A 13,816-nucleotide genomic window follows, 5' to 3' on the forward strand; every position below is an offset into this window, starting at 1 on the left:
TGACAGTAATTCAAATGGCACTGTTTAGGAATCGTTAGCTGTAAGCTAGCAGTGAATTTGACATACCAAAACAAAAAACAGAATATACATGAAGCTGAAATGTCATAAATGTGAAACCAGAGTGTAGTAGGAAGTTTTATGCTTGTTTACTTCTAGAAACTGTAGCAGAATGAAAGCTGTGTGATTTATTGTTTGAAATATATTTCCAACTCATTCTTAAGGATCGAGTCTGTAGATTGGCAGACGGAAAAAAATAGTAACTTTGGTAGTTTTAACTCATGGTTTGGAGATTGCACCAGAACGTGCAAGTCACTTTGATTCCAGTAAGAAGAGCTGAAGGCTCTCTAAAGTGTTAGTTAGAATGATGTTTATTTGAGCTACAAATATACAGAGAGAAATATATATGTATATTTATCTCTTTATATATATGTTTCATATATTCTCTCTCTCTCTCTCTATATATATATGTATATTTATAATATATGTAACGTAAATATCTATGACCCTTTGGATGGCAGGAATCCTAAGCTGTGCAGCATTGAGTGTGCCTGGGATCATTGTTCAGCATGCTGTGCAGACCCTGTCCATAGCAAGTGGTATTCTGTTTTGGTCATTCAAACTGTTAGAGGATTTTGTTAGAAAAAAGCAGCTCTATCAGTCACTACTACTGACAAACAGAAAGGATGTTCCTGTGAGAACTTCTTGCTGCACTTCTAGATAAAGGCAAGGTTGTACGCTTGGCTTAATCACTGTCACCAAATAGGAGTTGCCTATGGGCTACTCTGTTGCTATAACTAGCTTAAGTTTAGTCTCTGGCCATGGGATGTGTGCAGCAAATGGGCCTGAAGTCTGTGCTACGTGCAGCCTACCGCAGTGCAGGCCTGTGCCTACTCAGGGTAATTATTCTGTGAATCACTGACCCTTCAATGTACAGTGGTCTTCTAGTCAAGAGTGCTGCGGGAGTGATCAGTTTCATTTAGCAAACTCAGCAAATAGAAGCCTTGTTAACAAAACTGTTGCTACAATTAGCTTCTCTTTGCTGAGAAAGTTTAATTCCATCCAGACATCAGGCATGGGTAGGTTTTTGGTGGGTTTTTCTTGGTCTTGGATTGCTTTATCTTAATGTGCCATTTTGTTACGTTGAATTCACTTTACTTTTCCAGGTGTGTGGAAAAGCTTTACCTTGTGGTAATCACACATGTGAACAAGTTTGTCATGCTGGTCCCTGTGGAGACTGTCCTCGTTCTGGGAAAAGGTTCTGTCCATGTGGAAAATCAAGTGAGCCTTTTTTATTTTATTTTATTTTATTATCTTTTTTCCCTGCAATAAGCTAAGGAAATGTCATCCAGCCTTTGTCAAGCAGTTCAGGTTTCTTCTGCAGTGTAAGGTCCATGAAAAGTTCTTACAGTGAACTGTGCAAGCTGAAATGCACCTTTTTGCTACATCTTTCAAAGCTTTATTCAGTGGCAGTGTATTCATCGTCTATGTGAATATTTCTAGAGAAACTTTTTGCAAAAAGAGATGAGGTGTTTGAAGTCATATTGCAGTATGCATTGTTTTCTAAATTTTGTTTTTCTAAATGCTTGCTTGTACTTCTCTCTTTTTGTCTAGAGTTTACGTTGCCTTGTACAGAGGATGTGCCCACCTGTGGTGATAGTTGTGACAAAGTTTTAGAATGTGGCATCCATAAATGTTTGCAGCGCTGTCATCGAGGTCCCTGTGAAATATGCCGTCAGGTTGGTCCAGCTGTGTAGCTGCTTCACATACACTTGTGTTTGCAAACACTCTGTCTTCAGAACACTGGAAGTCTGCTGAGGAAAATGAAACATCTGTCACAAAGTCTATGACTTTTCTGAGATTAAGATGTTTAACCTCTGTCTGACTGTCTCTTCTGGACCTGCTTTGTCTGCAGAATCTGTAGTGAAAGTATTTAGTATATTATAGCTGGGATGAAGGTCTGATAAAAACCACTCTTCTACTTCTTGAATTGTGTATGCAGTAGATTAATTCACTGTGCTGGTGAGGTAGTATTTTTGCATTAATTCATTTTGCATTTACACTTGTTATCTTGCACTGCATACTCGAGTGCTTCTCTTGAAGTGGCCATCCTCCTGGTGAGACCAATGCTAAAGTTTTATAGTGAAGTGCCACCTAGAGCCCAACATTTGCAATACTGTCCCACATTGGTTATTACTCTTAGAGCATGAAATATGCTATCTGTTGTGATAGAGCATAGTAATGTTACTTGTCCATAAATGTTTTTTTCCTGATAGGAGTAGAATATCTGTTTTTCCACTACTCTTTCATCTGTTTTTTTTTTCTTTCTAATATTTATTTATTTATTTATTTATTTATTTTTCATTTTGGGGGTAGAGTTCATGTGTATTAAAAATACCTTGCTTTTTCCCTACCTTGCTGCTCAGGAAGTTGAAAAGCAGTGTCGCTGTGGGAAGCACACGAAGCGCATTCCCTGTCATAAGCCTTATTTATGTGAGACAAAGTGTACTAAAATTCGTGATTGCCAAAAGCACCAGTGTAGAAGAAAGGTAAGCATCTGGAAATCATCTGTTGCAAATGTATTGCTTATAAAATTATATGTATATATACATATATATTTATATATATATATATATAAATTAACTTCTAATACATTCTAATGTTTTTTGGAAGCCTTCTGCCTTTTTAGTGTATCAAAAGTATACTTTCAAATTAATTTTTTTAAACAATTTTATTGATATCCTCATTTCCATTTCTGAAATGAATTTGAGGAAATTTGACTAAATTTCATGAATGGTATTTCAAGAAGTATTGGTGTTGGGGAAAAAAAAGAGTAGAAGTGGACAAATTTGTACCAGAAGTTTGCAGTTACATGGAGTATTTTGTTTCTATAGTGCTGTTCTGGAAACTGTCCACCTTGTGATCAAGTCTGTGGGCGGACCCTAGGCTGCAGAAATCACAGATGTCCTTCAGGCTGCCACAGAGGTAAGAACAGGTGAAGAATCCCCATAGTGATAAATAATAACAATAAACAAAATATGGTTTATTTTAGTGCTTGTATAACTCTGTATGGTGCTTCATGAATCTACCCCCCCTCTCCCCCCCCCTTTGCATGTGGGCTTTCTGTGGGAGCAGCGTGTTTGAAAGACTTTCAGTGCTGGTTGGAGCCTAGGGGCTTACATAATGACAGCCAGAGTTTTTTGCCTGCTAATTTTACTTAGCAATATTCCTCTGAAAATGCTCTATCCCCTTTCCAAGTGCTTAATTCAAAATGCATTGCCTGACTTTTCCCTAAAAACTTCTGGTCACTAAATATGCATAGCAAAGTCCAACTGCATATAAAATTGACAATTCTGGTTAAGTTGAAATAGCTTTTGAAAATCTTATAATACAATGTGTGATACGAGTGGTCAGAAAAAAGATGTTGATGGAACTTGAATCTGTATTAAGATCTTCCAGATGAGAAAGTCAAAACTTGTTCCTGAATATATGAAAGATAACAAAAAATAAAAGTTTACTACACCAGTCAGTGACCTTAAATAAAAATATCCTGAAGAATACCAAAATTGCCTTTTATCCTGACCAATTGCTTTGACATTCATTTGGTAGAGGATTAAACTGGAGTGACTGAAAGGGAGTTATTTTCTCAGCAATTCAGCAATTTTCCTTTTAGAAACTGGTGCCCTGCTGAAATAGCAGCAGAATAGCCCGTATAATTTACTTTAGTATTCTGAACTATAAATTGCAGCACCTCAGGAAATAATTCACAACTTGTTCAGTCAATCTTGCTTTTGAGGTAGTGAATCTTAAAGAGGATTGGGAAAGGTAAATATGGTAGTTGTTCCATTTAATGTCCTATTAAATGTGTTCTCTCAGACTGATTTTTTTTTTTCTGGCTAATTGTGTTCCTCCTTTTCTTGTATTGTCAGAAGAAAACTAGTTTTTTTTTTTTTCTGCATTAGTTTGATCTGGTTGATACAATTGTAGAATGGTTTGGATAGCAAAGTCCCTTATAAACCATCTAGACCTAAGCCCCTTGCTGTGGGTTGGGTCACCTTTCAGTGAGCTAACTTGCCCAAAGACCCATCCAACCTGGCCTTAAACACTTCCAGGGATGGAAATTCCACAGCTTCCCTGGCAGTCTGTGCCACTGCCTCACTGCCCCTCAAAGTGAAGGAATCATAATTAAATAACAAAATTCTGTTTGGAAAACTTAAAGGAGCTAATGCTGCATAACAGGGCAAGCTTAAATTCAGTAGTTAGCTTGTCTTTGTTTCTGATTGCATCTTACTACCTGTCTGGAAGTGACATTAATGATTTCTAATAGTTAACATAGTTATTAGAAGGAATTATAAAAGAAATAAATACTTCAAAGTATTCTAACTAATAAACAGGGGATGTTAATTTTATGAGAACTTATACCCAGTGAAACAAATAATTATAGTGTATATATATAGTATAGAACTCCTGTGCTCTAACAAATCATAGTCTATTACAGTTTATGATACCTTGTTGTCATGATGTTTGGAAATATTTCTAGTGGAGGCAATCGGTTTGACTTTAAAAATATATAGTCACATGTTTCTTCCATCTCCTCAATAGTTTTGTTGCTTCTGAAAGTTATGACTGCATATTTTATTGTCAGTTTGTAATACCAGATCATGTTAGCTGTGATCTAATATATCTTAGTGACCACTGATTTTAAAGAACATAGTGTACTTCCTAGAAATAGCCTGCAAAGTCAGGTTCTTGAAAAGGTATCTGTTCTCAGAATTTTTGAGATAGCTGCTGATAATAATCACTTGGCATTTAGCAATGTATACATTGTAAGTGTATTGTAAGTAAATTGTATGCATACGTGTCACTCAGGGCAGTGTAACTTTAGACTTCTGGTTTATTTTATAAAAGTGCCTGCTTATATGTGCTGATTATATATTACAATTCCATTTGTAAAGATTGTATACTTTCAACCTTTTCTTCTTCAGCAGCTTTTTGTCAGAATTGCTTAAAAACTTGTGCTGTTGATAATGCTTACAAAACATTGCTTTATTTTAAAGTTTGAGTGCAGTGTTGTCAGTAAGCCAAAATCCTGCATCTCCTTTTTTTGAGATGCATATTCTTACTGTTAATTACTCAGTAATGAAACAATAGTTGGCACTTAAAGTAGTAGTATGGGAGAGCTATAAATTTGAAAACAGATATTTTAGTGATTTTTTTTATATTGATTTATTAGTATGAACTACTCTATAAATGAGCGGGATCTTTTCAAAAGAGCATTAAATATATATAAAGAGTAAACATTTCTTAATATTGTCCAAAACAGTATCCTACTATTTCTTTCAGTGTCTTCTTTTATCTTTTGAATACAGAAGAAAGATGTATGTCATTTATTATTTATATTTTAATGTATGCCACTTGTTACGTAGATCACCAGAGGAAGATAATGATACTGTGTGCAAATTCAGAGTTAAATTGGTTACCATTGTTTATAATCAGCAGTTTATTCATATGGTCACGCTGTTACTGTATTTATTTTAGGTAGCTGTAATCCATGTCCAGAGATTGTAGATGTGAAATGCAATTGTGGAAAAACTGTTATCAAAGTACCCTGTGGTAGAGAGCGCACCATCAAGCCTCCCAAATGTAAACAACTGTGCAGGTCAGTATAGAAAGTGGGTGTGTTTCTAGTTCCTTAGTGGAATTTAAAATATCTTCAAAGAAAGTAGTAAAATGTAACAGTATAAAAGGTAAAACTTACATTGTCAGTTTCTGTGTTCTTGATGGGGGGAGACAAGTACTAATCCTTCATTTAAGACACCTCTTAGATACTGTGGTTTCATGAGCAGCACATTATGGGGAGGATCTGCTCCACTGTGCACTTTTGACTCTTAAGCCCATTTCCTTCTTCAAATCATCTGTGGTACCTCCGTAAGGCAGTTCACTTAGAAATCTTGACACTGAAAATGAAAACAGACTACTTTTTGCTGAGCTGCAATAAGATTACTTAGCCTGCATTTGAGTTGGGATTGTAATATAATATGCAAACCCAGCTTTGACTATAATTTCGCTTAGAAGTTGTGTATAATTTTTACCATAATATTAGCCCTGAAGAAGGTGAGAATTAATTGTATCTTTAAAAACAAAATTAGCTTTAATTCTTGTATTTGAGCCGTAACTGTCTAGTGACTTTCTTTTCTTATTCCTTGCTGTCATACTGATTTCTGAATTTTGCTTCAGTCGCCCTCCTACCTGCCACCACCCTACCCAGGAGAAGCACTATTGTCACTTTGGTCGGTGTCCTCCCTGTCGTCAGGCCTGCCAGAAGACATTAATGTGCGGTCATTTGTGCCCTGTTTCCTGTCATGATGAAGCACTTGTGAAGCAAACTGGCATTGTAAGTAACTAGTGAAAAATGGAGTGTTATTTATGTTCTGAACTATAAGTAATAGTTTTTTTTACCTTAATCTTTTGTTGAAGCCTTTCAGAGATCAGAATAAGTAATTGAATGCAGAAGTATTCATACTGCTTAATTGAAAAATTAAGTGATTCTAGTTCCTTTGCTGCAATCTTATTAATTTCATAGTCTATGTACTGTGGCAACATTTATCAGTTAGAATAATTCAGGAAGTTAGAAAAATAACTGGCTAGAGTTTCTTTACGTATGTTTAATTTCAAATGTAACCAACCAACTAATCTTAAGACAGAAGGAAAAAATACAGTTTAATTGATATTTACTGAACAATTGAAGTGCATGGAAGTTAGAATGAATAAATTTTTGATGTCTTCAAATATGTGCATATGTGCATTTCAGCATGATGGTTTCAATTTTTTAGTAGGAATTTTTCTATATATATATTTTAATATTGTTATCTCTGTTAAATGCTCTTTTTTGTTCTTGTTTGTTTGTTTGGCTTTGCATTTGATTTTTAGCAGTAGGGCAACAGGCCTTTCTTATCTACTGCCATACTAAAGGTGAAATTATAGTTCTGTTCGGGGAGGTGGTGTTGGGTTTACCATTCATTTTTTCGTTTTTTTTTTAATTGCTAGAAAGTGAATTTCTATTTTAATTTTTTAAAAATGGGATCTCTTTGGATGATAAGTTCATTTAAGGTAAAACAGGTGGTTCCATTTGTGTTTTGTACTTTGCTCTCAGCATCAATTCGCAGGTCCTTGGGAACAGCCATCTGAGCCAGCTTTTATTCAAACTGCATTACCGTGTCCACCCTGTGAGGTTCCTATACCAGTGTGAGTATTAAATAAATAAAGAAAACAAAGTTTTGGATGTGTAAATATTGTCCTCCTCTTCAGATGAAGTGAGTTTATGTGAACAACATTCCCATAAATCCGAGAGTATTGGTGGTTGTTTAATAGTTTTGGTCGCATGTACTTATTATATGAAGGGACAGATGGCATTGTATTAGAAACCACCAGTTTTTACTAAAACTGCCTTAAAAGAAACGTATTAGAAACTCAGAGACTGACATTGTAAATTGATAGTCTTAAGTGACATACACCATTTTTCCATGTAGTTTCTTTCTTTTTTAGTTTATAGGGTTGTAACTTTTTGCATAACCAATTGCTATTTTGTTTTTCAGTTGTTCAGTGCACGGATCTTGCATCTAACATATTATATACTAATGGAAAGTATTCCTATTTCATACTCCTGATACTTGTGCTCAGAGTTCAAAGCCAGGTTCCTGAAAGGTGAAAAATGTAGAGATCTGGACAGCTTGATTTCAGTATTTGGGTACATTACCATAGGAATAGTCTCATGTAGGTGTTCAGCAGAGGTCATTGTGTAACACCATGCATTATGTAGGGCATATCTCCTAGTTCTTCTGAGCTACCATCTTGAAGGCACCTCTCCAGAAGATATTAGTTTGCTTAGTGAGAAGGAAACTACACTGCAAAAATTGTTTTTGATTTCTAGAGGTAGCATTTTGTTGTGCTTTGCAAATTGAAGTTCTAATAGTGTTAGATAGTGTTAATTCTGGAATATCCAAACTCTTCTGGTAGATCATTGCAACTATAATTTTCATTTTCTTCGTGAAAAGTACATGACAGAAGTTTCCTGTGCTACAGAGTTCCAAATGCAGGACTTTGTATTTCATGAACTTCCTATCTAACTATTCCTCTAGTCTGTCAGGATGCTTCTGAGTGGCATTGCAACCCTCAAAAAGAATTCCACTTGTAACTTCTATCTGAGTAGTATGAAGCCAACTAACCTCTGCTGTTTGAACCCAGTGATCCTGCCAGTTTTTCATGCAACTGATTGTTTGTTTGAGAACATCAGTACATCCCAACTTGAACGCAAGGCTGCTGCGGGGGGACCCTTGATCTGCAAAAGTCTGATTCTTCTTGCTGATATCCTGTTGTCTTAAAGACCATACATAGCTATAAGTAATTGTTTTGTTGCCATCATAAAATAATAGCATGAACTGTTGAAAAGGTGACGGCATTGGCCTACATAAATAAATAGATTTTTTATTTTAGTTCGTGCTATGAAAAGCAGAATATGTTTTGACCTACTTTTTTTTTAACTGTGTGTGTTGCCTGCACTGGCCTGAATTGCACTTTTTTCTTTAAAAAATGTATTATTTTCCTGTGAAGAGCACTATCACGTTTTTACTTAAAGAAATACGTGTTTTCTAAATCTTTTTTCCTTTTTTTACTCTCCTTAACAGGGAGTGTCTTGGACAGCATGAGGTGAGTCTGCAAACTGGCTTTTTAGGTAAAATATGAAATATATCTCACTTTGTCAATCTGCAAGAGAAAGTACTGAGGGACAAATGTTATGTGGCTTTCTTACATTTTTAAAACTGATGAAGTAACTTGGCACAAAAGCTTACATATCAGAGGTGTTTTAGTTAATTTTTGAATTATAATTCTTGGACAAAAATGAGAACTCATGATTTATTTATGAAGCTATTTGTATATTCTTGCGTACGCATTTGTTCAAATAGCATTTAAATTGATTTATCTGTCTTCACTATAAATTTCTGTGGTTTTCTTTATGAGTTTGTTAAGTATTCTCTCTCTGTTACACAGTTTCTTCAATTTTCCAGCACCTGCTGCATCTTTGTGTTCATTTTAAAAGGAATGATAATGCAGTGCAGTACCAGAAAATTCTCAACTGATTTGGATCTAAGCATAAATGAATAATGTCAGACAACATAGAGGAATTGTTAGCTTGTCTTTTTGAGGTGCAGGCTTCTCCATCTCAAATCAAGTCATTGGCTGTTCTGACTTTCATAGTATAGTAAAAAAAAATTGAATTAACACTTGAAGATGAATAATATTCATCAGTACTCACAGTCATTTCTTAAACTCAAGTAGTGGAAGATCAGCACATTTTTTTCTCATTTTTAAAAGGTCATTGCTAAACTAATCTTAAAAAAAGATATTGCCGTTACACCTTGGTTTGGTAACATCTCTATTGGTAAGTAATTCACTATCAAAGTGCAACTGATACCAGTATAAGAAACTTAGTTTCATTTTAATCTAGTGAAAAATTCTAGAAAGTAGTCAACTTTAAATATTCAAGATATCCACTTTTTTTTTTTCTTCTTTGACCGTCTTTAATGTTCTTTTGGTATGAATTTTGGTGGCACTGTCCACAAATGTTTTTAACGAAGTTTATACATCAGCAGTCTATTCATGCAGTACATTTATTGATCCAAGCATGCTGTGAAGAAAGTTTCCAGAGCTGCTTTACAGCTTGCTAGTTGACAAATAGAAACATGCTTTTAAGCTGCATGAAAGGAATAACTGTGTCTTTTTGTTTGTTGTTGGAACAGTTGATCTATGTTTTTGCTTTCCACAGTAAGACTTCCAGATGTTTCAACCAATATGTTATTTTGAATGAATGACATCTCTTGTGATCGTAATAAATCTCATCCTATCTTTTGTGAACTTGCATTTCAGTGAAATAGAAACTTTGTGCAATTGGCCTAACATAATATGCTCTAGATAAAATAAGCTGTTTTAGTACTATTCAGATTTGAATGGATTTGAACTTCATATACCTCCCTATAACAGAGGACAGTATAGTTGCTCTTATTAGAGAAAATGGTTCAAAATTCTGTGTATTTATAACTGCTTATTTCAAAGTATCTGAAAAAAGAAATTCACTTTCTGTTGCATAATACTCTTAGCAGAGTCAGTTAATGACTTTGGGTCACGGTTTTGTTACAGCTTACTGCAGGAAAAGGAGGAATCTGAGTCTGTACTTTTGGAATTTATGTTTACTGATACTAGATGGAACTTTCCTTCTTTTGGCCAACAGAGTGCAGTGTTTCCTTCCTGCACAAGTTTGGCAGCCTCTAGAGAGGAATTAAGTGACCTAGTCTTGGAGACTTTGGTAGCAGTAGAAGAGAAGAATGACTTGTTTATTACATTGTATATGCAGGGTTTTTATAGTGTGTTTTCGCTGCATTGTACGTTTAATGTTGTTCTGAGATCTCTAAAAAGAAGGAAAAAAACCACGCAAAACCGTTAATGTTTGCTCAGTGTTTTACAGTCTCATTGGCTCTTAACAAGAACTCTCACCTCAAAGTAATTTACTTTTGTTAGAAAGATAAATTATATAGATTTCTGAATACTTGCTCTACTGAAGTAGTTTCTGGCCCCTGAGGGGATTTTCAGTGCAAAAGTTTTGCAGGTGAGCAATGTAATGGTTTTCTCAAGCAAAATCTTCCTGTGAAGTGGGATTCATTGCTGTGCTATGATTTACTTCTGTTGTATTGTTGTTATACAGCCTATAATGGGAGAGGTACAAAAGCCATTAACTGAGAATGAAACAAGTTACAAGGACTCCTTGTGCTTTACAAAGATGCCTGCAGGCAATGAATAGAAGAGAGAAAGGAAGCAAGCAGTGTAGGAATTGTACGCTATTGCTAGTACAAATGTACTGCCTTTACATTTTCATTTGAACAGTAACTTTGTGTAGATGCTGGAATTTATCAGTGAAGTTTTTTTTATTTCACAATTTATTTTAACGGATAGATCTATTTCACACATCTTTGTGTATTTAGAACGGTGATTTGACACTCGAGACAACAGACTTAAAACTGCTTTTCAGAAAACATAATTTTGTCAAATGTGTGTTTACTGAAATATGATTCTACAAGACGTTTAACCTCAAACAAGATTTCCCATTGCTACAGCTTGCAGGTTTCTTTTAAGTATTTTTATGGTGTCAATTTCAAGTATTTTTACATGTATTTAGAACAGTTGTTAATTCTTCTTTCTTTGATTTGTAAGTGCTTAGAAGTAGCAATTTTGATTGAAGTTGTAGGTGTAAAAATCACCTGTTATCATAGTTGCTGCCACCACAAAATAAAACTTGATGGTTTAATTTTATTTTTTTTCACATTTTGTAGCAATAACATACATGTGGTCTTTTAAAATTGAATTCTGAGAGCTAATGTTTATATTCAAAATCTAATTTTATGGAAAAGTAGTAAGGCCTGTGGAAGGTTTTAGGAAAATATCCTTGTTTATGATGAGTATTTAGAACACATTAAAAAATCAGTCTTATTCTCAAGAAGACAGAACTCTGTTTTCTTGTTTTTGGGGGGAGTATGTCTGTTCTTTGCTGGAAATTTAATGCTGTGTTGTATTCTGATTTTTTTTTTTAGTCGTTAATTTATAGGAGGAATACCATTACTCTGCCTCTAGATAATTACTCTGCTTTACATACGCCTCGATGAGATCAGTCTTTGATTGATAAATACTGCCCTATTGTGCTTGATTTTATTTTTGTATTCTGACTGATGCATCTATTGTTTTTTTTTTCAGTTTTTTTTTTCTTCCATTTGAAAAATGTCCTGGAAAGCTTCTAAAAGCTGTCATGTCTTTTTTTTTTCTTTGCCCTTATTCTGTAGAACACTTGTGGACTGACAATGATGCCTCCTTATTCTCGTTTCTTCTTTTACCTTTCAGCATCCTTTTGACTATTTATGTTGTTGCAGAAATGAAATGAGTCTAGGAGAGGGAGGAGGAAGGATATGGAGAATGGGAAGGGGCAGGATAATGATACAAGCTCTGGTAATCAGTGTAAGTTCGTTGGGTACAGGACTATTCTCTCTTTTAGGCTCTTTTTCATTAGGCCTATTGCTGGCTTTTGCTCATTTGGTCAACAAAAGCAAAAGCCATTAGAGACTGAGCTGTAGCATGCTTGCAGGAGGGAGTAGGGACAGGCAGCATTCAAACTGTGTTTTACAGCTGCGGTGGTGCCTTAGCCAACATAATGAGCTGCAGTTCTCATGTAAGGATTTGAGAGAAGTTGGACACAATAGCCCCCTGCTTTTTTCTTCTGAAGTTCAGTCTCTCATATGGATTCTTCCTGTTCACAGATTTTTCTGTGGATCAGGATGAGAAAGAATTCAGTTTTGTGAATGAATTGTGTTTTGCAATGGCTAAATGTGGAATCCAGTCTTTTTTTTCTTTTTTTGTATGGGATGAAAAAAGATTTCTATAAGCATTTGGATTCAAATCATGCTTCCTGTAGTTTTACTTAGGATTGAAGGAAATCAGCATGTGCCCACTGCTGAAGGGAGAATGTTCCCCACCCTAACTTACATGCTTCCATCTTCTTTTACCATGCTCACCTGGCTGTATGGCCATGCAATTTGTGAGCCTGGCGAAAGAACAGGACTTGTTTTTCTATCAATTTATTTTCTTCCATTTTAATTAGCTGTATTTTGCTGTAAAGACGTGTAGTAGAGCTTGTTCAAAGTAAGTGGTAGAAGTGTGCAATTAGGACTGTAGAATTGGAAGAGAGAAAAAGGAGTACAGAGCAAAGCTTCAGTCAGCTAGAGCCATAACATAAAATCACACTCTTAGTCTAGTCAAAGTGAATCGTATCACTTTAGCCTGTTTTGTAATAACATCAGAAATGGTTTCTCTTTTTTCTGTGGAATGATCTGATTAAAAAAAAAATTGACAGCACTATAGAAGCAGAGGTTTTTTTTTTCACGTGAATGTTATGTAATGGTAGGAAAATGGGAACAGTGAGCTTCCTTTAATATTTTTTATATTGGAGGGTACTTTCACCATTACTTTAGGAAAGTCACTTAGTTTACAAGGTTAGGAGCTAACAATCCATTTCAGTACCAATGGAAGTTAAAGGCTCCTAAGTAGATAATCTGTCAACTGAAATGTTAGCCTCAAATTAGAAGGACCCAAAATAACATTCATTAGAAATTAAAATCCTAGGTCTGTCAAAGAGCAATTACTTCTTTCACTTCCAATTTCTCTAACTTATATTTGATATGGAAATGACATGATTTTTTAAATTTCTGGCTTGCAGGTTGTTTTCTATTTGTAGAATTGTAAGAAAGTTTTGCATTTGTGATGACCGTAACACAGTTAGCCTTGTGAAAACAAACTGTAGACTGTAATAGATATAGAGCTGTCTGGGACCCCCTACTAGAAGGCACAAGTGTAAATCAGAAAGAAGGATTAAATGGCACTAAAGAGTTTGATACTGTAGTAGTCTGTTTAGGGAATAAAAAAAAAATAAGGAGAGGGGGAGGAGGGAAGCTAGGTTTGAAAGTTAGCAAGATTTTTTCACTAGGTGTAAGAAGCGTGAAACAAATGTGTGAGTGTAGGGATGACAGCCTGAAATGTCTGTGTGTGTATATTAAAAAAGAAAGTCAGATACTTTCTACCAATTTTGTTCTTTAAGCAAGGGTACTTAAGAACAAACTTGTATCTGTAATGGCAGTGCGTATTTGTACATAAATGTTTATACACACACGCCACAGTACTCATGTGCAATCTGTATACACATGCACATGCTGTCTACCTATAAATA

At 35.1% G+C, this 13,816-nt stretch overlaps 1 protein-coding gene across 1 annotated transcript in view; it reads left to right on the plus strand.

The window, feature by feature from the left end:
- Nucleotides 1–13,816, plus strand: part of NFXL1 (nuclear transcription factor, X-box binding like 1) — a 42,071-nt gene that overhangs the window by 5,014 nt on the left and 23,241 nt on the right. Inside the window, exons 8-15 of the mRNA XM_065737058.1 lie at nt 1,164–1,278; nt 1,612–1,736; nt 2,424–2,546; nt 2,892–2,982; nt 5,536–5,656; nt 6,235–6,391; nt 7,151–7,242; nt 8,682–8,703. Of these exons, the coding sequence (XP_065593130.1) occupies nt 1,164–1,278; nt 1,612–1,736; nt 2,424–2,546; nt 2,892–2,982; nt 5,536–5,656; nt 6,235–6,391; nt 7,151–7,242; nt 8,682–8,703 (846 nt within the window). The remainder of the gene's footprint in view (nt 1–1,163; nt 1,279–1,611; nt 1,737–2,423; nt 2,547–2,891; nt 2,983–5,535; nt 5,657–6,234; nt 6,392–7,150; nt 7,243–8,681; nt 8,704–13,816) is intronic.

Source organism: Cyrtonyx montezumae, unplaced genomic scaffold (assembly GCF_038088225.1).
Source record: "Cyrtonyx montezumae isolate F1298 unplaced genomic scaffold, pur_monq_1.0 scaffold_2, whole genome shotgun sequence".
NCBI lineage: Eukaryota > Metazoa > Chordata > Aves > Galliformes > Odontophoridae > Cyrtonyx > Cyrtonyx montezumae.